Raw genomic sequence first — 26,240 nt, 5'->3', positions numbered from 1 at the left:
CAGTAACGTTTGGGGGATGATCCAGCCTATAAATAGCACCAGAAGAAAACACTAAACATGCACTCTTAAACATAAACTAACTCTAATGTATGCTGTCTATGTTTTACATATAGTCGTTATAATAATTATCTCAATTTCTTGGGAATTTTGCTCCTGGGGGTGGGTGGGGGGTATCCAAGCTTGGGGAAGCTTATTGTTGAGGTTGGGATTGGGAAGATGATGTGCTGCAGAAAACAACTGGTGCACTCTCACTGGCACTGAGTTGCGGCTGCACTGGCTGTATGTGATGTGGCTGCTGTCAATGAAGGCAATTGTATGCAGAGTGCTGCTGGGCTGTCTGCTGCAGCTACTTCAGGGCTTGTTGCAGTATGTTGATGTCTGAAGATGCAAGCAGATGTTGAGAGGACAAAGTGGCCACAGCAAGCAAGGCGCAAGGACCAAGGCACAAGGTAAGTTTATTTAAAATAATGGTAGAAATATAGAAAAGAGATTTTCAAAATGGTAAAGCAGTTCTTGGTGCAGAGCTTTGGGGTTTCTGAAGATTTTTAATGTTTTCTTAATTCTCCTTGTCAGTCTACTTAGTAGCTCCAATTTCTTCTCTCTCACTTTCTCCCTCCTCGCTCCTGTCTCTGAGACACACATAAACATACACCCTGAAGGACATCTAAATAAATAATTTTTGATATGTCACATGCCTGCAGAGTACAGTTTCCTGCTTGTAATCTGCATCTGTTTTTCTAATAATATAGCCTGGAATGAGCCAAAATCTCTCAGAATAGTCCCACTACTTTTATACTCTTTAAAGGAAACACACCATTATGAACTGTTAAAAGTTTGCCTTTTGCATAACAGATCAGGCAAATGTCAGAAGACAAAGTACAATAAAGACAGATCACTTCGAAGAATTCCATACAACTTAATTTCATCTTACCTGAGGAAAATGAATAAGGCTGAAAATTAAAAAATAACTTCTATACACCAACTAAATTTTTGCCTCTGCCTTCGGTGTTACATCTCCTGAATATGAGATGCCCTTTGTCCCAGGGAGTCTGTGCACAGGACTCTAAATTAGGAGTCTTTTTTCCTGTCATCTTGGTGAGTGGGGACCCTTCTAGATACCTTTGCTCCAGAACCAGCTCTCTTAGTTTCACACAGATTCTTCTCTGTGTCTAGGATTCTTTTCCATTTTTTTTTCTAGTCCTTTAAATCAATATCTTTTTAAGTAGGCAGAAAGAGAGAAGGTAAATCTATCTCTTATAAGCAACTAAGAAGCATGACCCAGTATACTATTCTTCCATTTTTTCAGAAAGGATAGCTTAATAGTTATTATTCTGTTTTAAAGTAACAGAGGAAAATTAAACATGTACTTGTGGAAGAATTATTCATTTGAATGATGTATCACTGATTCCGATTAACTTTGTTTTTCAGAGAGGGATGAAAAACATCCTTGTATCTTTGTGTTTTACATCATTGTATCTTTAGAGATGGTAACTGACTCTTACTTTTAAAAAATAAAAGGAATATTGTATTCCTGTGTTGTGATATTCCATTAGACCAGGCAGTCCCCCCAGAAAAGAGGCCATGTCATTACATCTCAGTAGGCTCCATAATGATATGCACATAATATAAAGTTAATAAAATGTCTACTGAAAGAATGAAGCACTGTATCAAAAGGGCAGGTTTGAAGAAGATAGTAAAGAAACACCCTTTGATAGAAAGTTTGGAAAGTCTGGATAAACAGCTGCTGAAAAAGGAGTGGCATGTTCCCGGGAAAGAAACATCCAAGTTTATATTAAAGGACTGGATATCTCATATTTAACAGTGTAGTTGTAAGTCAAATAATGCTGGAAAAACATCTATATTAATGCTGTTTCTTCCTATATTTGCTTTATTTATTTTATTAAATTTATGTGTTAATTTACTTATTTATACATACCCTACATTGTTTCACAATGAAATTTTGTCATGGGAAATTATAAATCCAGAGATAAGATTTATGCATATAAATGCATGTTTTAAGGGCTGTGAGGTTGTTAAAAGTGGATTCACATTTTAGCGATTGTAACATGAGCCTCACTGAATGAGTTATTATACCACTAAATTATAGTCCATTCCCACACCATTCCCCGCCTATGGCAGTTACTTTTATGACCAGCTATTCATAAAACTTGTTATTATTCTTGTATGATATAGCATGATAGGAAGAGCTGAAGACATAAATACACACAATTGTGTTTATATTTCTCAGATTATAATACAATTAAGACTTCTAGATGGTGCCTTCTCACAAGTTAATACTTAGGCGTCCCCTAGGTAATCTCCACTATGGTGACCAAGCCTATGTTGACAAGGATATGTGGAAATGGGAACTCTTCTCCCTTACTGTTGCAAATATAATTGGCACGGGACCACTGAAGATCTTTTCAGTGACAGCTAGTTAAGGAGGAAGGTCTTCATATTCCATAAGCCAGCATTTTTATTTCTGGATATATGCCTTCAGAAGGACTCCTACATACATGCATAAGAACCACTATGTTATATAATGGAAACAATTAAATGTCCATTAAAATGTCAATGGGCAAAAAGTGTATTCATTATACTCATAAAATGTAATAACATGTAGTGGCTGAAAACAATGTAATTTTATCCATTATCATACTTTTGAAAAACATTATTTTAAGTGAATAAAATGTTTTAGAATTATGCTGAAAATAATGTTTACATAAATTAAGAAAAACATGTATGTGTGTATATATGTATATAGTTTCTAGGAACACATGATTTTATAGTTAAACCAGAGGCAGAATAACCAGTAAGCTAATGCACTAGTCTCAAAACCAGTTCATCACAGACCTTGGTCCTTGGTCCTGCCCCAGACCTGCAGGCTTACATCTTAATCCATTCCATGTTCTTTCTCCAAAGGATGTCATCTGGAGCATATTGCTGATTTTGTTTTCTTTTACAGCAAGTAATATTTCTTTTCTGTCACTATATAGGTTTAAATAAATTGGTAGTATCTCCTTTTGTACTGAGAGAAATTATTCTGGTGAGCCTCTTCAGTTGTGAAAATTTAAGTCAAATATCTAACAGCTAAGTAATTAAATAATGAAAAATTTCTGATCAATGATGTAATATTGAATGGGTGGACCTTCTGAAATGGCTGTGATAAGTCCTGTGAGAAGGCCTTGGGAAGGGGTGGGTGTGCCAAGATTGTGATGTAATTTTTTCCATTTCCTTTTGGCTGAAACTGAAGATGAAGATACAGAGTCCCACTTTTGGGGGCTTGGAGGTGGGAGGACAAAGGGAAGGCAGGACATCCTGAGGAGATGTGCAAGCCCAGGCATCAGAGAAGCAGAGCTGAGGCTCACAAGAAATGCTAGTAGGGGGGTTCCTGGGTACCCAGTGACCCTAGATTTTCTGCTAGTCACTTTCGTGTCTCTTTTTTTGTACTGAAATACCTCTGTGGTTGGGTTTCTGTTGGTCATGCCTGCCTTGTGTTGTCTATATTTCATGGAATCAAGGGAGCAGACTAAAATACTGCAGCCCAATGGCAAAATGAAACTGATGCTTCTTGAAAAAGGCAAGGGCTTCACAGCACCAAAGTAAGAGGATGCTGTGACATTCTGAGTATTGACGGTGGTCCTGATTCTCCCATAGAGGGGACACGCATTGGGGGAAGTGAAATGAGAGCACTGTGAGGGTGAATAGCAGGAAGAAAAAAAACAAGATTGGAGGTGAGGCCAGCTTGTGAAGCAATATCTCCAGGTTGTGGGAGAACACTTGAAAAGTCTGAGAGGTCTCTTAAGGAGGGTTTGCAAGCCTCTCCTTTAGAAAGGTGGGAAAACAGGAAGGAATGAAGGGAAGGAGAAATCTCAGGTTGGTATCTACTGGATCTTTAAAAAGAAAAAATGATGTTGGATCTGTCTTTGGCAGAAGAGAGGAAGAAAGTGTGAAGGAAGAAATGGGCAGTGCTTATACTTGATCAAGTTAGATGACTTTACTGCAGATTAAATATTGAAAAATTTGATGAGTCAAATGCTCATGTTCAAATGTTGCACGGGCCAAAATACATGTGTAATTCACATATATTTTTATATTTTGTTTCAAAATTTGTGCTCTGTTGAAAGTGAAAATTAACTGCTTCATTATGACTATAATTTAAAATTCCATATTTGATAGTGCTAATAGCAACTAAGTTTCTTTGGATCAACATTTTTTTTTCCAAATGTCCATGGCAAACATTAATAAATTTAGGAAACATATAATTTAAACTTAAAATACTAATCATATGTATACACCTTTTCTGCAAAATAACTCAATAGCAATTCTTTTCAACCATGAATCCTTTAAAACAATAAAAAGAAATGTCTCTTGACACAGAAGAACCCAAACTTTTCTTGCTCAACAACCTGTGAGCTGATGTTATAATTTTTCATCAGAATTCATGCCTTTTCAGGACTCAGAAGTATTTTTAGAATTAGACAGCATTGCTGATATGCAGTATTTCCTACAAATTCAACCTTGGCAACACACCATCCAGGGCGACTGACTGGTGTGCAAAATCTCCCTGGTCAGTTGGTCAGCTGCGTTTAGAAACATGGGGGCTTGGGGGTGGGGGGAAAGGTTACACTGCTTTCCGACCCAGCCCCACCCCTGTATGCAAAGCATTAAATATTACCTGTATGTTTCATTTAACTTTGTGAGGTTAATAAATGTTTGTATTTTCAAATTCCTCTGATTAATCAAATTCAACTAAAAATGAAAATCAAGATTTATTTTTGCATGTAAATAGTAGAGAAAACATCCTCTTCTTGTTTGTTTGTTATAGGGAGAGAGAGAGCGTAGGGAAAAATCCTGAGAGAAAATAAGAATATTGATGTTCAAACATTTTCAAACTATAGGAAAAAATTGTTTAGAACTCTTAGAAATTCACATGTTGGGAAAATAAAAAAAAAGAAAGAAAGAAATTTACATGTGATAGAATGTTTTATCACAGACTCTAGCACAAGAGACTTCCAGAAATCAGAAAAATAGAGTATTTCTGATGTAGTAGTGAATGCAAAAATATATATTCCAAGAAATAATTTTGAAAACACTAAGTGGAAATAAGACCCATACAAATGAGTATATTTCCACTTATTTCCACTTAGTGCTGTATATTTTCTTTTCTGGTTTTTATTATTTTGTAATTTGCCCTTCAGCCACTAAACACTAATATGGTTTCCAAGTAGTTTACTTTTGATGATAGCTCCGTCTCCCCCTGTTGTTCAAAATGATAAAAAACAGCCCTCTGGAAACTGAGCAAGGTGCTCCCTTCCTCTGGTATTTGTAAGCTGACAAGTAGACAGACACCTTCTGAAGTTTTATGCATGCTGTGTTTTCTCTCCTTAATGCAACAAGAAAAGTCTTTTCTTTTAACCTGGCTGCCTTTGAAGAAGTGACTCAGACACATTCATGGCCTCTAAAGGTAAGAGTAAATATAGGCAGCTAATAAATTTTTCCTTATAACTAAAAAATACAGTTGTAAGGGTGTTATAATCAGTGAGACTGAAACTTAAACTGCCACTTAGTACTTCTGAAAAATTTTAACTCCAGGGAGCATGTTGCATTAAATTAAAAAAAAAAAAACACTCTATCTGATAGAATGTAAAAGTTAAGATGTTATAGTTATTATAAATAACAATGTTTTGGTTATCATAACTAAAACCTAGTGACAATAAGAAAAGCTGCATAGAAAAAAACTGAGAATGGGAATATTTAATGTCAAACACAAGACAAGTTGATATACCCACTTTAAAGGGTGTTTAGAAAAGACTTTTTCACACGTTAAAAAGTGTTAAAATACTGAATATAGTTCAGTATTTTTACATTTCCTATTTGTTGTGCAAAACATGTGATACAGCCATTTATTACTGAGAATTCAACATGCATTACTGGAAAATCCTAGTAAATTTAATGGTCTGGGCTAGAAGTAAACATTTCTGAACTATGAAGCAAAAATAGTTCAAAGTTTCTTTGATGGTAAATGACATAAAAAGCAAACAGAAACTAACCCATTCAAGCAAGAAGATTAATTAAAGACTTTGGGAGGGAGGGGCTGGTAAGTTTTCCTCAATCCTTAAAATTCTATTAATATCATTAGTGTCTTACTTTAAAGAACTTCTCAAAAGACAAGGGATGTGCTTGTTTTAAGGTAATGGGTTGCAATCTCACTAAAAACACTTAAGAAATTATATAAAAATGAAATGATAATGTGTTTTCATTCCATTTTCAGAAGAAACCATTAAACTCTAGGCTATAATAAAAAGTTTTATCATGAAGAATTATGATTAGTATAATTGGTAGCAACCTTTTAACCTAATTACAAATAGGATAATAGAGTCCACCAATTTAAAATATCCGAATTAACGATCCAAAGAAATGTGTGTGCTTCTTTGCTTCCTTTACCAAAATACACTTTGGATGCTAGTTCAGGTGTCATAGAGGAAGTAATCTTCTCATATTCCATCAACATTTATTGTACATCAGTCCCTAAGTATCACTGGGAAAGCTCTAATTGTAAAATACAATTACATGAAACATTAAATCATGAATTCTAATATATGTGTGCTTCATTTTATATTTGAAGACAAAATCTTGGCAAATCTTTTCTTTCATTTGACACTGACCCTAAGACTTAGTCCCAAACACTTCATTGCTTTCTAAAATAAGAGTAACAGCAACAACTGTAGCCTGTAAGGTAAAGAGTTGCAGAGTATGTGAAATATTTATAAGCTAGTTATACATTTTTAAAAGAGTAGATAGAAATTCAAAGCCAGATAGAAATTCAAAGGAGTTCCTTCTTCATCTGGTAGTCTGAGGCTTTGAAGAAGCTTGTGACTAGAAAGCAATAATATGATCAAAATATGATTAATCTACCAAAAACCTAGTGATGATCAGTAATGATAAGGATTCAAGACTAAACTTAGAGGTAAAACTTCAAGTAGAAAACTAACACTCCTTCTGCAACTCACACAAAATGTTTAACAGATGAAGTGGGTAAAATATGTTTGAGAGACCCTATACCACTTAAGAGAAAAAAATAAAGTTTCCTTTGAATTAGAAATCCAGTTTGAGGGGGCAAGTCAGATTTTCATCATTATTTACCTAAAACATTTTCATGGATTTTTATTCAAATATATTTAAAGACATTATTTACAACATCATGATGTTCTCTGGCCCATGAAACTGTTTTGGTAATTACCATTTTCCCAGGGAATTAAAGCCTAATTGAACATTTTGCACATTTCATAGGCAGTACCATGAGCACTACTAAGTCAGTCAGGATATTGGATGCTATTGGAACTGAAGAAATCTTGGCTTGGTCTGGAGTCCCCTGGTTTAGTATAAACACAATTTAAGAACAGGTTGTTCTCAAACTTTATGTTTGAGAAAACAGGAAAACAGGAGTTCCCTGGGTGATTTAAACTGAATAGGAGCTACAGTTTAGATCTTCAAAGGCTGCACTGCTTCAATGTGAGCTGAAATCCCATTTGCTGAAAGAGCAAGTGATGTTGGAATGGTGATTGCCGCAGTCTCTAACAGAGCCTCAATTCCCCACTAAAGACTCTACACATGACTTGTTTTGGGTTCCAGTGGAGCAACAGCCCCAGACTTGCTGTGAGAGCTAAGGACCTAACTGCCCAGGTCAAGAACCTAGAGCTGACTGCCAAACACTCAATAACCACCGCATTATGTCACAGCAAAATGGCTTATGGGATAAAATGGGAGTAATTTGCTAATCTTTTTAACACAAAACTGACAAAGAGAAGATCTAGTACTCTTCTATGTTAGTATTAGAAATTAACCCCTACACATTTTTTTTAAAGGATAACATGTGTATAGTTAAGTGCATAAAAGGCACCAAATTTAAGCTCCATGCTTTTTAAAATCAGGATGCACTTATGTAACCACCACCAAGATCAAGATATAGAACATTTCTGGCACCTCATAAAGTTCCCTTTCTGGTCAGATGTACCAATATTCTGAGTCTTATCATTATGATCAAATTTTCCCTAGATGACAATTTTGCCTCTGTTTCTCTGCAAGTCAATGACAGCAGTGTTTTGGGCACTAATGCCAAAGAAAGCATGTTTGTTGCCTTTTATTATTTTCCAGTTGTTATTGCTAGGTAGTCATCAGCTCCTTTCCCAAATCTGATATGGTGTCACACAGTTGTCTTCTCAGTTTTCCACTTGGATTCTCATTTAAGCCCCCTTCTCAAGAGCAAGAGGAGTTCTAAAACCTGTATCTTTTGTGTCTGCCCCAGATCTGAGAGAGGTTCAGGATGGGGGGGGGGGCCTTTGGGGAAGCAAACTGCTATGATAGCATCAGTATGGAGCTCTATTTTAGTGGGGCCAAATGACAAATTTATCTCCATTTGGTCCTAGCCCTAAAGCATGTCCAAATTCTAAAGTCACAGACAAGTATGATCTTAAAGATCCATCTTGGTCGACTGCCATAACCTTATGGTTAAATAAATAAATGAATCATCTGGCAATTAATGCCCCTCACTAATATCAATGTATACATAACCTTAATGAGCCAATTATTACTAGAAACAGTTAATGTCAGGTTTCAAAGGACTGAACCTTGGGCACCTATGTTGCTTCATGAGTTTATAATCCCTCTCAGGAGCTATTCCAGCCTATGCTTGGGAAGCAGTGAATGAACAGGAATTTACAAACTCCAAAGGAAAGCCAGTCCTTTCTTCAAATTTATATTTATTTATTTATCTTATTTATTTATTTTTGCTTTTTTTAGGGCTGCACCCATGGCATACGGAGGTTCCTAGGCTAGGGGTTGAATCTGAGCTGTAGCCTCTGGCCTAAACCATAGCCACAGAAATGCCAGATCCAAGCCCCAACTTCGACCTATACCACAGCTTGCAGCAATGCCATATCCTTAGCACACTAAGCAAGGACAGGGATTGAACCTGCATCCTCATGGATGCTAATTGGATTCATTTCCTCTGTGCCACAATGGGAACTACCCAAATTTATTTTTTAGAGGTTTAAAAGATTCAGATGAATACTTGCCCACACACTCTGCCTACCCCCCCATGACATACACACAAATTACATGGACTTGGTGTCAGTGCTGAAGGGAGGTCATTTTAATCTATTGTGAATTATGTAGCTGTCACTCTAATTTTAGTATATGTACAATGAGTACTTAGCCAAACCTCTGTGCAGTTGTTGTAAACTTAATCCTAATCCAGAATCAGATTCTTCATCCTTCCCACTCATATGTCCTTGAAATAGTCTGAATTACTTGACTTCATAATGGCCCCTCTGATATTTGAAAACATCTGTCATGAATCTTGCTCCATACCCACCCTCAATCTAAAACAGCAAAGTGTAAGGCAAATGAATGTGAGAACTCTAATAATTTGGCTTGATAAAGATGAAAAGTGAAAACACTGGTAGTCTGGAAAAAAATGATAGTATCTAATTAGGGAGACAGCCAAGTGGCAATTAGATGAGAAGAAAAAGGAAATATAAAAGTAAAAAGGCTAGAAAACATATTTTTAACAAACAGGAAGAATTTTGCATGCACCACTTCTCAGGTCTTATGCATAATATTACACAGCTTCTGGACAAATGCAGAGAAACTAGCAAATTGCCAAATTTCATTCTAAGAGATATCTGAAATAGTAACAATTTTACCTGGCAATATTTGAGAAAACAGGTGATTATCTAAAAAAATCAATGCCAAACATTTTACAACTCTAACTTATTTTATCCTTGGTAATGCTGTGTGAGCTGCAAAGGGATTCATACCGTCAAAAATTTTTTGGATGCTTTTCTACCAAACACCAAGAAATCAAAGCTAAATTAGATACTATACTGCCCTTAAGAAGCTTATAAATTAGTTAGGTATTCTCATAGTATATGAAATTAAACCATTGGTTCTTTATGTATTATTGGACCAGCACCATTAGTTTATCTGGGAACTTACTAGAAATGCAAATTCTCAAGCTTCACCCTCACCCCAGCTACTGAATGAGAAAGTCTGGAGTAGAACCCAGCAATGTGTGTTTTAACTAGCCCTCTAGGTGGTTCTGGCACAGGCTAACGAACCACTGAATTAAATCTAGCCACTCCTGGGCATATACCAGAGAAAACTCTATTTCAAAAAGATACATGTCCCCCTATGTTTATAGCAGCAATATTTACAGTAGCCAAGATATGGAAGCACCCTAAGTGTCCATCAACAGATGAGTAGATAAAGATGTGATACATACATATAATGGACTATTACTCGGCCATAAAAAAGAATAAAATAATGCCGTTTGCGGCAACATGGATGGACCTAGAGATTATCATAGTAAGTGAAGTTAAGTCAGATAAAGACAAATATGACATCATTCATACATGGAATCTAAAAAAACTGATACAAATGAACTAATTTACAAAATAAAAATAGACTCACATATATAGAAAACAAACTTGTGATTCCCAAAGAGGAAAGGAGGGGGAAGGGATAAATTAGGAGTATGGGATTAACATATATACATTACTATATGTAAAATAGATAACTAACAAGTACCTACTATATAGCACAGGGAACTATACTCAATATCTTGTAATAAACTATAATGGAAAAGAATCTTATATATATATATATATATATATAGAGAGAGAGAGAGGAATATACACTAATATATATACATATATATATATAAAGAGTCACTTTGCTGTACACATGAAACAGGTGTATGTATGTATATATGTATATTATACACACACACACACACACACACATAAACTTAATCACTTTGAGCCTGTACACCTGAATCTAACAGGTGTAGGTATGTATATATGTAATATACATATATATAATATTACATATATACATAAACTGAATCACTTTGAGCCTGTACACCTGAAACTAACACAGCATTGTAAATCACCTACATTTCAATAAAAATTTAAAAATAAATATATCATGCTATAGCATCATGATTGATAAAAAGAGACAAAATATCCTTGAACATTATCAGACACCTTTATAATATTTGGAAAGGGAGAATAAGCTTGAAAGTTATGATTTAAAACTAGATCTAGGGAGTTCCCATCATGGCGCAGTGGTTAACAAATCCAACTAGGAACCATGAGGTTGCAGGTTCTATCCCTGGCCTTGCCCCGTGGGTTAAAGATCCGGCATTGTCGTGAGCTGTGGTGCAGGTTGCAGACATGGCTCGGATCCTGCATTGTTGTGGCTCTGGCGTAGGCTGGTGGCTACAGCTCCAATTAGACCCCTAGCCTGGGAACCTCCATATGCCGCGAGAGCGGCCCAAGAAATGCCAAAAAGACAAAAAAAAAAAAGCCAACCTAGGTCTAAAGTAGACATATCCTTTTATAAGTAGAGAATATCTTGTTGCTTTTACCATTAATTCTCCTTTTGTAGTTTATAGTTTTTTGACTCTTTGAATAGAAGTTTTACTTGCTTTCAAGACAAATACCATATGATATCACTTATAACTGGAATCTAATATACAGCACAAATGAACTTTTCCACAGAAAAGAAAATCATAGACTTGTGGCTTCCCTGGTGGGGAGAGGTAGTGGGAGGGATAGGGAGCTTGGGGTTAACAAATGCAAACTATTGCTCTTGGAATGGATTTACAATGAGATCCTGCTGTGTAGCATTGAGAACTATGTCTAGATACTTACATCTCAACACAACAATGGGAGGAAAAAGTATGTATATGTGTATGTGTAACTTGGTCCCCATGATGTACAGCGGAAAAAAAATATATATATATATTTTCTAAAATTATTTCTTTTGCTCAAATTATCCAACTCTTTCTCACAACTACCTCTGGCAGTCTTCCCCATTCCTTTCCTTCTGGCCTCATGTCATGGGGTGGTAACAAATGAGTAGAGACAATGAAGGAAAGAGCACTAAAGTGAGAGGCAATGGTAGGAGATACTCTACCCTCTGATTTAAGACGTCCCAAATATAAGACAAACTACATAAAACTGCCTGAATTAAATATAGGCTTGGATTTTCATTCTCTTGCAGATGCACAGAAACCAAGAAGCAGAGGTCTGCCTGGTTGTCTTCCGGGAGCGCCAGACCCCGACCAGAGCTTTCATACCTCAGGTTCCGGTCCAGGGAACCAAGTGTGGCAGCGGGGTCTCCCTCCACCAGGGAATCTCCTTCCTGGTCTAGAATATTTAAGCCAGGTGCTTTTATTTCTATTTCTACATAGTTTTTCCTCTTAAACTGAATACAAACTTGGTTTCCTGTCTTTTAAGCAAGGTCAAAGAATGTTAATAGACAACTTAATGAAGTGAGAAAAGCATTATAAATCATCAAGTTATAAAATTTGTCTTTCATTTATTTCTATTATTTGGGAAGAAACTTATGTGTTCTTTAATGACAACTTCTATGTTCCTTATTTATCTGACAGAATTGAGGAGGCTAAATGTTTTTGATTGAGTTATTTAGCACATTTATCCTTCTTCTGCTCATTGATGATGGTGCCAGCAATTGTCTAATATGTCTAGTCACCTACAGCTATTTAATTAAAGAATATTTATCGAGTACCTGTTATAAGAAAGGCATATAAATAGCATCAAATCTAGTCTTTCTCACAGAAACATTTTGCAATCTCACTGGCAGAGACAAAAAATGTTGACATAATAGTGCAAGGCTGGATACTAGAACCAGCTGGATAAGTATGCCATTTTAACTTGCACAGGTATAGGGAAGAAAGGTTGTTAAAGATCGGAGTACTCAGGAGAGACTTCTGCAACGAGAGAGTTCACCATCTTCAACTGAATCTCCATGGTGGATGGAAATAAAAGAGAAATCAAGCTATCAAGTTAGCGTTACTATCTTCTGATACTACTGCACCTCTGGGCCGATGTGCTTGAAATATCATATTATTATTAGATATAGTCACTGTTTTAGTCACCAGAGGGTAAGCAAAAATTTAAGCCTTAAAATAAATCAGTCAAGAAATATCTGAGTGCTACAGCACATAAAAAGCAATTGATGTTTACATATATTATTGTTGCTTTTGTATTTATCCTACAAAAGACTAGAAATACACTAATATTGAGATGTCAGCACATCTGCTGCAATTTTCAGCTTGTTTGGCACTCTTTCAAACTATAAGCCTATCTCCTTTATCAAAATCAAATCTCTGTGTTAATTCCCTTAAGGTGCAAGAGATTTCTGTTATGCCTGATAGAGTTTAAGCTGCACACAACATATGTTCCTGGGAAAATGTTTATAATTGCAGGTGCCTTCTCCAGAAACCCACTGGCAGACAAATATACTTTAGAGACTGGAGAACGTGGGGAGATATGTAAAAGAGCTGGAAAAGCTAACCTACCATCTTCCATCTGCAGAAAGGATCAGCTGTAATAGCTGACTAGAGTTGATTAACTGCTGCAAGCTGTTTGGGAATGTTGTCAGACAAGGTTTTGCCAAGTATAAAAGTGATATACCAGTGCCAGAGGGCTGAGGTTTGATGATCACATATGGTCATCACATATTCTTCTTCCACCCATGAATGATGACACACCCGGAGCCAGATGCTTGACGTGAATACATTTTTTTTTCCACATTTGATAGGTAGAGATATGAACCCACTGGCTTCAGGCCTAAAATGAAGTCAATTTTCCAAAAGTATACTTCTAGTAATCTTTTTCAAAAAACAAAACTATGCCGCAAATTAGTAGATATTTTACTTCAAAGGGAAAAAACATTCACAATCTTTATACTAAAAGATCACTATTTGCTCTAAAGTAGTGCATATATACTAACAGGATGAAGGAGCATTTTAAAAACTTAATACTACTAGTTTGTGAGAACCACATGATTAAATACAATTATGAACATTTGAAAATAATATATACTCTTATAAACAGGAAAATATTCAATAAAAACCTTTCTAAATTAAAAAATTCAATGTAAAAATTTTTTAAATCATCTATTTTCCTTTAATCAAGACTATCCAATGACTGTTGAAAATCATGTTTCCTTTAACGATTTGAAAAATTCCCAGGTGGGGTGTGTGTGTGTGTGTGTGTGGTGTATGAACACACACCTGCACATATGTATACATATGCATGTGTACATGTGTACATATATGTTGTTCATGTAGGTTAAACCTAAAAATAAAACCAACACATTCTCTTGCCAGGTTGGTGCAATATATTCATAATAGGGTAACTATTACAATTTAGTCACTATAGGTAACAGTGAGTTAAAGTCTACAAAAACATGTAAAGATCCCATTAATTTTGAAGGGCATGTATTAAACAGATTCATTGATACCTGTAAACCTGATAAATTATACATGAGAATTGATTCTTAGCTACATATCCAAGACTGTCATTAGGTTTTCTTTTATTTTTCTTCTTCTTCTTCTTCTTCTTTTTTTTTTTTTTTTTTTGACTGTCACAGCACGTAGAGGTTCCTGGGCCAGGGACTAAACCTGTGCCACAGCAGCAACCCCAGCCACTGCAGTGACAATGCTGGATCCTTAACCCACTGTGCCACAAGGGAATTCCTAGGTTTCCATTCTAAAGCCTTCATACTTCAGGAGTGCTTTACTTGCCCTGACACCCAAATACATGATATAATCTGTTTAAAGTTTCCAACAACTCATAGTACATCAATTAATAGTAAAGGATGTAAAGGACTCTTTTATTTTTTAATTTTTAAAAATTTTTTTTGTCTTTTTGCCTTTTCTAGGGCTGCTCCTGTGGCATATGGAGGTTCCCAGGCTAGGGGTCAAATCAGAGCTGTAGCCGCTGGCCTACACCAGAGCCACAGCAACTCGAGATCCGAGTCGTGTCTGCAGCCCACACCACAGCTCACGGCAACGCCAGATCCTTAATCCAAGGAGCAAGGCCAGGGATCGAACCTGCAAACTCATGGTTCCTAGTCGGATTCGCTAACCACTGAGCCACGACGGGCACTCTATAAAGGATTCTTTTAGACCATGGCTTATAAATGGCTTAGGGCTACTCTGAGAAAACTGTAAGAACAACCAAAGCCAAGAGACTCAAATCCAGGAGGTTTGCCCACAGGCTGGATCAAATATTATTACAGAGGATGAGTGAGTCCAAGATAAATAGGGAGGAAAGGTACTCAGGAATCCCATAGTGTCACTGAAGTACTGTTTTTCCCAGTTCCTAAGATTCGTTTAGTGATGCTAGTACAGTAGAATAGAAAGCATGTCAAAATCAGTGGCATTGCCGCCTGGGTTCAAATCCAAGCCAACCACCACAAACTGTGTTTTTGAGAAAACTATCCCTCTGGGATTATTTCCTCATTTGTAAACAGTGATGATATCTAGCTCTCTGAGTGTGTGTGAGGATTAAATCAGATACTATGTCAAAATACCTAGCACAGTGACTATTTCATGGTAGTTACTAAATAAACTACTATGATTAGATATTTGAGAGGTACAGCTTCCCTTTTCAATTAATAGTTTCTAAATTTCAGGACTGACACTTTGATCCATGACACTAAGATCCTAATCTCCAAGCTTACTTCTGCGCCCATAGTTCTTCTCCATGTCTTTTACACAGATCCACTACTAAATATTCATGGATGTCCTTTTTGAAGCATATCTCTTCTCTTTCTTCAACCTTCCATTTTCCTCAAAAGAGAACAGAACTAATAACACTACATGACAAAGGCCAATTCTAATTGTTTCTAAAATTTTTTTTCAGAGTTATTAAAATATGTTTTAGAATATCTTGTCATAAATTATTTTTGGAAAAATTTTTTTGTGACTCTTACAAAGAAGTCTACATGTACACCTTTGTCAATGACAGCTTAAACAGAGGAAATAATATGAGTTTTTACCTCCACCTCAGGATATACAGGAGAATGAACAAAATAAGGTAACTGCAAATTTTCTAGGTCTGTGATGCCCAATAAATTACAAATACTAATAATGACTACTTCCCTTTAACAGTTACCAGTGAGTTTATTAATAGGAAGAGAGAAAAACAGTGAAGAAAATTTTAAGGTGAATTAGAAAATGAAATATTAAAAAAGGCAGTAATCAGTGTTTATGATTTTACCTTGGTGAATCTTCAAGTACTGAATGTCAAAATTAAAATATACACAAATAAAATTCACTCTTAAGAACATATTTTAAATATTCCCTTTAAAAATAATTTCTATTGTATACTGTTTAATATAGACATTTCTCAACCATCTGTGGATACTTTATCTCTGTAAATTAACTCATTTCTAATTAAATAGGCAAGTTTTAGTATGTCATGCATGTACTGGCTTAACTCTTATTCTGCTAAAATTGGTATTTTGTTGGCATCAGCAGGACTTCTGGGTTTTTCCTCCCAATTCAAAGAAAGGTATGAAAGAGAAAAATTTTAATACTCTTTTTTTTTTTTTCACCTTTAACAAAGACATTTCCTCACTCTAAGGCATGAGTTACTACAAGACAGAGTGAAAGTAGAATTAGGGCTGAGAGGACTGCCAGGCATTCAGATAACTTGTTTTGCTTTCATTTTGTTTCATTTCTTTTTTTTTTTCTGGGTATAAAGTTTTTTATTTAGTTATTACATGCATAAATAGTATATTTTTTTAATTGTTATTTCCCCAATACAATTTTTTTCTACTGTACAGAGAGTGTGTGTGTTTTAAAACTATATTATAGGCACTTTTATTCAGAGATTGTTTAAAAATATTCTCAAAGATATTGTTTCCAAGAACTACTCTTATCTGAATACCACAGAAAAAACACAGAGCTCACCACAGTTCCTATTCATATTCTGGGCAATTCTGCCTTGAAAATTTCAGGATTCTTGTAATTTTTTATTTTTACTTGAATAAAACCATGTTACTTTTTCATTATAAGATGTGAGGTATTTTTAACCATTTCCCTCATGGAGAACATGAATATCATCTCATTTCATGTAGTCTAGGTTAATAACAATAGCTGCAAGTGCTTTTAAAGACCTGTGATGTAATACTTTTTATTTGCTTTATGTCATCCTTTAACAGTTAGACCTGATAATTATACACCAGCAGGTGGAGCTTCTTGGAAGTAAGTATATTATATTCTGTAATTATTAGAACTCTTAAAAAATGTTTTAAGTTTCATAAGTTTCTTTATAACTAAATATTTTATAAAGAGTAAAGTTAAATGTTTAGGATAGAATTGGATTAAAAAAAGAACTAGTCTATTTTTTAAAGAAATATTGAAAGTAAAATTATTAATCTTAGTAGATACATCTAGAAGCATGAAACTCTCCAAGTCTTTTATGATACTGTCATTAGGCACCTAATGTTTTTTATTTATTTATTTTTGTCTTTTTAGGGCTGCATCCGCAGCATATGGAGGTTCCCAGGCTAGGGGTCAAATTGGAACCACAGCTGCTGGCCTACACCACAGCCTCAGCAACACAGGATCCATAACCCACTGAGAGAAGCCAGGGATCAAACCTGCAACCTCATGGTTCCTAGTCAGATTCGTTTCCGCTGCGTGACTACGAGAACTCCCTTAATGTTATTTTTAATCTTAAGCTAGTAAGACATTTGATCATTTCCATAGCTCTAATAATTTAAATGTTTTTAATAATTTCAGATATGGAAATCAAGGTTGAGATTAAATAACAAAACCCATTAAAACAAAATTCTGTTTTATCATATCGTCAGTGATTCATCAAATTGGCAAATCATTTAACAATACACAAAACTATCATGACAACTAACTGAATTCCAATTACTGGAGTATTTTTTTGTCTGTAATGTTCTATATTATTCCTAAGATATATCAAAATTATAAAAAATAGATAGCATACAACTGTAGATATAGTGCCATATAGAGATTTTCTAAAAAATCATTACTATCACTGTGAGTTGTCCCTGAATTTAATAACAATGATAAAATAATTATTTGAGTATTGATTCTTCTTTTACAGCATTGCTTTAGTTGAAAAGTGGTATTTCATGTTCCCAGTAGTTCATATATCTAGAATCAAGATTTATTAATTGCACAGCTGTGTTCTCAGAATGTACTTGGATTTCTATGGCTAAATCCTCAAAATTTAGAGCATGAAAGTAGATCTGTCTAAAGATACCATATACTTACTAACTAATCAGTCACTCTGTTTTTTTCAACAACACTATGCTTTTTACTCATGTAAAGTTTTGATATTAAGCACTGGAATTATTTTGATTTTTTTTTTTTTTTTGTTCCACTAGTGATACTTGGCACTGAGACTTCCAACAAATATGAGATTAAAAACAGCTTGGGACAAAGAATTTACTTCGCAGTGGAGGAAAGCATCTGCTTCAATCGTACTTTCTGTTCCACACTTCGATCTTGCACTCTGAAGATCACTGATAACTCTGGTCAAGAAGTGATGACAGTCAACAGGCCCTTGAGATGTAACAGCTGCTGGTGTCCTTGCTACTTACAAGAGGTTAGTCATTGCTCTGGGTGTGCTTTTATTTTTACCACATTTGGAAAGGTTAGCTATTATTTCTTTTCTTTTCTTTTTTTTTTTTTTCTTTTTCAGCCACACTCTGCCATATGGAAGTTCCTAGGCCAGGGAATGAATCCTAGTCCCAGCAGCAACCTCCACCACAGCTGCAGCCAATTCCTTAACCCACTGAGTCAGGCAAGGGATAGGACCCAAACCTCCCCAGAGACAAAGCTGGATCATTCATCCACTGCATCACAGCGGGAACTCCAGCAATTATTTCTTTAATAAATGGCATTCACCTGGAGATCTGAAAGGCAACTGACCTTTAAACTGGTTGAATTACAAGTTTGCTTCATTAGGATCAGAACACCACCTGGAGGATTTGGTGATTCACTTTTTTTTCCTTTTGAACCAAAAACTATAGTAGCTTCTGTGATGCTAATTGGTGAAGACAATTTATGCAGAATGTAAATGAGACATAGCCTCCTGAATCTCTGTGTTAGCCATATAATTATAATATCTATGAGTTCCACCATTAAGCAAATCTACTCTTTGACTTCTTTTATTGGTGCAAAGTTCAGGGAGTGCTAAGTGATACTAAACTCTTCTAAGGCATTCTCTCTGTTAGGTGTCATGTTTAGTACAGAATCTCATATTCCATTCACACATTAAGGACAAACTTTAAGGTTTAGCAAAGACTACGTTATTGTTCTAGAGGGACTCATTTGATTACCCTATTTTAAATATAATAGATTTTCCATCACTATTAATAGACCTATAATAATAATTTCCATTAACATGATGCAGTTAAGTTGATAAGGAGCATATACTTACTTTGATGTCTTTGATATCATGACACCTTAATAAATTTACTCTACATTTGCAATTGAGGAAACCAGGGCTTAGAGGGTGGAGCTGCCTTATCCATGGACACATGCCTAGAAAATATCATAAACAGGGCTTGATCCAAGGCCACATTTCCCTATCAACAATCTGTGTATAGTCTACTGAGCACAATGGAAAATAAATATTATATAGAAGGAAATGAATTAGGAAAGTTTCTAACAATACTTATTGTAGATAATTCACCAACTATTTATAGGCAACCACCTGCCTGTGTGATAGGATTGCTAAGATACTCATTTATGGAACTCAATTTTTACCCTTCTACTGAGGATGTTCAAGAGCTTCTTTTTGTGGGGGTGCTGAACCCTCAGCATGTGGAAATTCCCAGGCTAGAGATCAAATCTGTGCCACAGCATGACAAAGGTGGATCCTTAACTGCTAGGCTACCAGGGAACTCCCAATATTCAATATCTAATATGTCCCAAGATGCTAAGGTTACTATAATCCAGAGTATATGCCCATTTGAAAATTTCTGATAATTGATGCTTTATTTCAAAGTAGCCCAGTGTCATATAAAATAGACATAAGATGTACCTAATGTCAATTAAATTTCTAATTTGGTTAAAATTAAGTCACTTACTTTAAAAGTGATCCTAGAACAAATCTATACAATACTTGCTAAGCTTTTTTTTTTTTTTTTTTGCCTTTTAGGGCTGCACCTGTGGCATATGGAAGTTCCCAAGCAAGGGCTCGAATCAGAGCTACAGCTGCTGGCCTACCCCACAGCCACAGGAAAGCAGGATCTGAGCCTCAGCTGCCAACTACACCACATCTTATGGCTACACTGGATCCCCAACTCACTGAACAAGGCCAGGGGTCAAATCCACATCCTCACGGATACTGGTCAGATTCATTTCCACTGCACCACAACAGGAACACCTAAGCCATCTTGTTGAAACAACCTCTGTCTATCCAAGAACACCACAGACATACACAGAGAACTATGAACTCAAAAAAACAAGACAAATCGAGATCAGATGATGGAGAGCTGGTTTGATTTAAAATCAAACAAATTCATTATTTTCACCCAGTTCTGGCTTATTGTACAATGTATTTGATTTGACTACATATATGTTGAAATGCAGTATGATGAACAGTAATGAATGAAAGGTAATGGGGTAAAATACTAAAGTCAGGGTTGAAAATGCAAATACCGGTCTTTAATGCTTTGGACTAAACGAATCAAATCAAATTGGTATGTGATAACTGTAACTCTGCAAGAAGCATTTGTTTTTAATTGAACACAGAGAAGCTAGAAGTTGACAATCTGAAGAGAAAAAAATTCATGAATATTTAATAATTGGTGAGGCTCAAAAATAGATGTGTGTTGTGGCAACAACAGAGAGGTAGTAAATATGAAGTATCTCCAATGTTTGACCAACTATTGTACTTGGAACAAAAATAGCAAAGAAGCCAGTGTCTCAGGGTCAGAAGACAGCCTCTGGGAGAGGCTCTCCTTAGGGAAATAAGATTAAAGACATGGACATTTATTGCATAATGCAGAACACATATCTATATACTGAATTTCTTTTTTCTGTATATTATAAAAAACAATATAATGTAGAGGCAGATATTCAGAATATTTTGTACACTGCTTAGAAGTAAGCTGATATTAGAAGTAAAATTTAAATACAATAACCTTAGAAAATCTTATTTTATTATTATCTCTTCTTACAGTTAGAAATCCAAGCCCCTCCTGGTACTATAGTTGGTTATGTTGCACAGAAGTGGGACCCCTTTCTGCCTAAATTCACAATCCAAAATGCAAACAAAGAAGATATTTTGAAAATTGTTGGTCCTTGTGCAACATGTGGCTGTTTTGGCGATGTGGATTTTGAGGTACGACTGAAAAAAATGAAGGAAATTTTCACTTAGGTCCTGATTTTTTGCAACATAATTCAATGTTTTTCTAAATGTTCAAATCATGAAATATCTCTGAAATAAATTTAGAAAATAATGTATTTGCGAAATATAAAAAGTCCATATTGTACATGCCAATAATAACTCATAATTCCAGAGGTACTAAACTCAAGAATTTTTTTAAAACATACTACAAAAAATTGATTTATGTAGAATTACAGCACCTATGCTATAAGGCAAATGTATATAATTTAGAATCACCTTAATTATATCTTCTTCCTATATCTCTGGTGGTAATATATACAAGTTTTGATCTCAAGAGCACATTCCATTAAGATATCATTAATTTAAAAGCCTTTCTCCATAAGACTTGCTAACTTCATTCAGCCAAATAATCTATTCTTTTCTTTTTTTTTTTTTTTTGGTCTTTTTAGGACTGCACCCTTGGCACATGGAGGTTCCCAGGCTAGGGGTTGAATCAGAGCTGCAGCCAACGGCCTACCCTACAGCCACAGTAACAGGATCAGAGCTGTATCTGTGACCTACACCACAGCTCACAGCAACACCTTAACCCACTGAGCGAGGCCAGGGATCAAACCCACATCCTCATGGATGCTGCTAGTCGGGTTTGTTAACCACTGAGCCATGACAGGAACTCCCAATCTATTCTCATATTAACATATTTGTGTAAGTTGAATGTTAAAAAGCAGTAAATACTTACAAATTCAATGTGTAAAAATACACTCTTAACGGCTTTTCCTAGAAATACATCTTAGGGGTGATAGTCTAATATAAAGTATGTATCTTTTTCACTTATTCACTCCATTCATTCATGTATATCCCAACTAGAACATTCAATTTGCAGGACTTCGGAGAACACTAGTCATCTAGAATACAATGTATATTTGCAAAATGAGCTGTCCTAACTTCACCCCACTCCAAAATCACTTGGCCTGGCTTTCCTAAGAGTAAAGGATTAAAAATATGCCCTATGATTGGGGAGAACTTAAGAGTTTTGGTATTCATGATAGTAGAGATGGCTGAAGTAACTTTCTCTAATTTTTTTATCTTCTACTCTCATATAGAAAGTTAATGTTTAATCACTTTCAGCCTTTTAATAAGAAACAGGCAAGCAAATGAATAGTAAATAAAGTTTACATGTAGCTCCTTCTAGCTGAGAACTATAAACTTTTGATGTCAAATCAGTCTGAATTTCCTATGCAGTATATTAACCCAGAGGATTTTTAAAGAAAAAATAGGACTTAGACTTTGTTATAAAGGAATGACTTAGTACATATCTGAGATTAAGCAGGGACTAGTAATATTTAAATGTGTTAGTAATTATAAAATCTTAGCAATAAAAATTTAAAGTTTCCAAATTATACCTGGAAATAATTTGTTCATCAAATTCTTTTTAAAATCTCCCACAAAAGTATTTTTTCTTTTCTTTTCTTTTTTTGTTTTTTAAATGAAGAATTCATGTTCAAAATCTGAATCTCAGGTAAAGAAATTCCAGTCATGGTTAGGCCATATAATTGAGACTATGTACCTGCTGCCATCTTGTGGTAGCCAGGCCTTAATTATTTATTGCTATTAAATTTTCACTCTTCATACAGAAAGCAAAAAAAAAAAGGAATTTTGACAGATTAAAAAAACTCAGAAAAGCAAAATTACTGAAGAGTGAACTAGAAAGTTAAAGCTACAAACCTATGCTTATAAAAAAGGAATGGATAGCATTGTCATTTAAAGATATTGAATAAGATATTATCATGCTAAGCGAAGTCAGAGAAAGACAAATATCATATGAGATCATTAATATGTGGAATCTAACAAAAAATGATTCAAAAGAACTTACAATACAGAAACAAACCCAAAGATTTTGAAACTAAATTTGTTACCAAAGGGGAAACACGGGAAGGAGATATAAATTAGGGGGTTGGAATTAACACATACACTACTATATAAAATATGTAAGTAAACAAGGATCTACTATATAGCACAGGATAATCTACTCAATACTGTGTAATAATCTATATGGGAAAAGAATCTGAAAAGGAACAGATACATGTGTATGAATAACTGATTCACTTTGCTATACACCTGAAACTAACATAACTTTCTAAGTCAACTTTATTCCAATAAAATGTATATTAAAAAAATCCTCTCTCTCATGAAGTAAACATATGAAAAAATGTAAAACCATGTCTCATCTTCAAATTTAAAACCTCATATTTTCTTTTCAAAGGTAAAGACTATTGATGAAAAGCTTACAATTGGAAAGATTTCAAAGTACTGGTCAGGATTTGTAAATGATGTCTTCACCAATGCTGACAACTTTGGAATTCATGTTCCTGCAGATCTAGATGTGACAGTCAAAGCAGTGATGATTGGTGCTTGTTTTCTCTTTGTAAGTATGGTCTTAGAGAGTATAGGTGGTTTATTTCTCTCTTTTTCACTTGTCATTTAGTATAGAGCCAATCCCATTTCACAGTGTTTACCCCAGAGGGTAAGGTTTATGCACAGAAGGATGGCTTAGGGCCAACATTCTCCAGAAGTCAGAATACAGAGCCTGCTTTTCCTCTGGGCAGCCCCTCTCCTATGGCCCTCACACCCCCTCTTCCTCAGGGACTGATGCTCCGCCCACTTATTACTCATCATTTCTCTAAACCTGGGTTTACCCTTCTCTTTCAACTGTAATTTAGACTTTGGGCTAATTTTCACTCTCAGTGAAAATTATGTAAACATCAATTTCACATTATTTAATCTCAGTAAAGTTTAGGACAGTTTAACTGCTTACCAATGAATTAGGGGATATTCAGAATATGAAAAGCACGGTTGTCTTGCCCTTCCAATGTATAGACAAATGAGTAGTCAGGGAGGAGTTAATATGTATATGTTTCCTTTATTACAAAGATAGTATGCCTTTGCCCTTCCCAAGTTATAATTTTTTTTTTTTTGTCTTTTGTCTTTTTGTTGTTGTTGCTGTTGTTGCTGTTGTTGTTGCTATTTCTTGGGCCGCTCCCGCGGCATATGGAGGTTCCCAGGTTAGGGGCTGAATCGGAGCTGTAGCAACCGGCCTACGCCTACACCACAGCTCACGGCAACGCCGGATCGTTAACCCACTGAGCAAGGGCAGGGACCGAACCCGCAACCTCATGGTTCCTAGTAGGATTCGCTAACCACTGCGCCACAACGGGAACTCCCCAAGTTATAATTTAATGAAAACCGTTTTCCTCTATATTGGTGACAGGAGAATAGAAGTCAAGTAACACCTGTTGCCAAACCTTGGCCTCCTTTTCCATGCTCCTGACTTTGCTTCTAATATCCCCCTCACTGTTTACTACTATCAGTACTCTCACGAAAAACTCATGGAATTTTAAAACAAACCTACATTCTTCCTCTCATTTTGTTATTCTCCCAGGTTGTAGGATTCTAAATCTTACAGTTAGTTGTATTAATGTTTGCTCCTGTGTGTGGGGGAGGAGGGGGAAGTGGCCCTATTTACCTAGTCTCTTTTAAAGACGCTTGGGAATTATATTAACTAAAAATAATTCCCTAATGACATCATGGATGGATACTTGGAGTTTAAATAAAAATACATTTTAGGATTTGTTTTACTCAGGAGCTTTAGAGAAATTATTTTAACTTACTGGTTCCCTATGATTGGAAGAGGGTAGAATTAATATGCAGAGTGCTAGGTTTTCATACTTAGCAAACTGTCACTTACACTCAATTCCCATTTTCATATACAAATCTAACCACATCCAGTCAGTCTTACCAATCATTTAATACGTTCCATTTCCCATTCTCCTTAGCTACTTGGCAAGGCTTTTAATTTACCACTTCCTGCTTAGCTTTTCTATTTTTTTGACCATTCTGCATTTCGACACCAAATATGCTAGTGTCCGTGTGGGTACGCGCACATGCGCGCACATGCGCGCACACACACACACACACACACACACACACAAACACGCTCTTTTCCCGTAACCTTAATTTGGCCTTTCTGGTTAAACCCCTTACTTAATGTTTACATTAAAACCCAGGTTATCTTTAATCTGCCCTACTGATGTATTTTATGTAACAGGCTGATAGCCAAAAATGCACTGTCAACAATTTTCTATGACTATAAATTGAAAAGGCACTGATCTAGATAACAACATAATTGTCTGAAAATGTAACTTTTTTAACTCCAGTATCTGAGGGAGAAACATACTATCAGATGGATCCCATCCATTTCTTTTCTTTTCCTCTTTACCATAATATTATAAAATATTTGTGTCTTAAAAATATTTTGTTGCCAAGAATTACATTTTTAAATTTTAAATGCTGTCTCTATTGTATTGCCTTGTGGTGAGAGATGTTTAGAAAGCTGGTGTGAGGATATTCCATGACCCAAACACCAAAATTCACAAGTATAACCTAACTTTTGGTGACTTTTTATTTGAGGCTGCCACTGCCCAGCCGACAGCTCTGACCCCTCCCCTACAGTTGCCTCTGGTATAGTTTTCAGTACTTCCTCAGATGACTGCCTGGTTATTGACCACATAGTCCATGATGATATGTCTAATTCTTGTTCAAAGGTCAGAGTCTATTACAACTTCCCATGCTGAACCAGACTGCCCTACAATCTATTTCTAAAAAGTCTTGATCACCCCAAATTTTGACTGATGACACTATGCTGATTCGGATAAGGTTTGCAAGTTACCTGTACTCCAAAAATTACACATGTGTCATGAAGCTTAAAACTTTTTGATTTTTTTTCTCCTGATAAATCATATGTTCCTGGAGCACCACTAGGAAACATAATTGCTTTATGTAATCAAAGCTTACATGTGAGACTCTTGATCTTAATTGTTGCCTTTTTGTAAATTCACATATATTCCATTTATTTGTAGGATTTTATGTTCTTTGAACATTCACTGGCTGGATTATAACAAGCAAGATGACAAAAACAATAAAATATGCATGACATATTTCAGTAAGTAAAAGGCAAGTTTA

General features: G+C 35.5%; 1 protein-coding gene across 3 annotated transcripts in view; it reads left to right on the top strand.

Annotated features, from left to right (window-relative positions):
- The window catches only part of PLSCR5 (phospholipid scramblase family member 5), a 33,932-nt gene continuing 7,908 nt past the window's right edge, over positions 217 to 26,240 (top strand). Inside the window, exons 1-7 of one of the 3 annotated variants that reach the window (XM_013982116.2) lie at positions 217 to 449; positions 12,070 to 12,233; positions 17,047 to 17,089; positions 18,250 to 18,470; positions 21,057 to 21,218; positions 23,485 to 23,646; positions 26,138 to 26,220. In XM_013982116.2, coding sequence (XP_013837570.1) covers positions 395 to 449; positions 12,070 to 12,233; positions 17,047 to 17,089; positions 18,250 to 18,470; positions 21,057 to 21,218; positions 23,485 to 23,646; positions 26,138 to 26,176 — 846 coding nt within the window. In that variant the 5' untranslated portion in view covers positions 217 to 394 and the 3' untranslated portion in view covers positions 26,177 to 26,220. Of the gene's footprint in view, positions 450 to 12,069; positions 12,234 to 17,046; positions 17,090 to 18,249; positions 18,471 to 21,056; positions 21,219 to 23,484; positions 24,182 to 26,137; positions 26,221 to 26,240 lie in introns of those variants that run through there. The other 2 variants (XM_021069591.1, XM_021069592.1) reach the window with 2 other exon arrangements.

Source organism: Sus scrofa, chromosome 13, assembly GCF_000003025.6.
Source record: "Sus scrofa isolate TJ Tabasco breed Duroc chromosome 13, Sscrofa11.1, whole genome shotgun sequence".
NCBI lineage: Eukaryota > Metazoa > Chordata > Mammalia > Artiodactyla > Suidae > Sus > Sus scrofa.
This window is presented reverse-complemented; position numbering and strand designations above follow the sequence as displayed.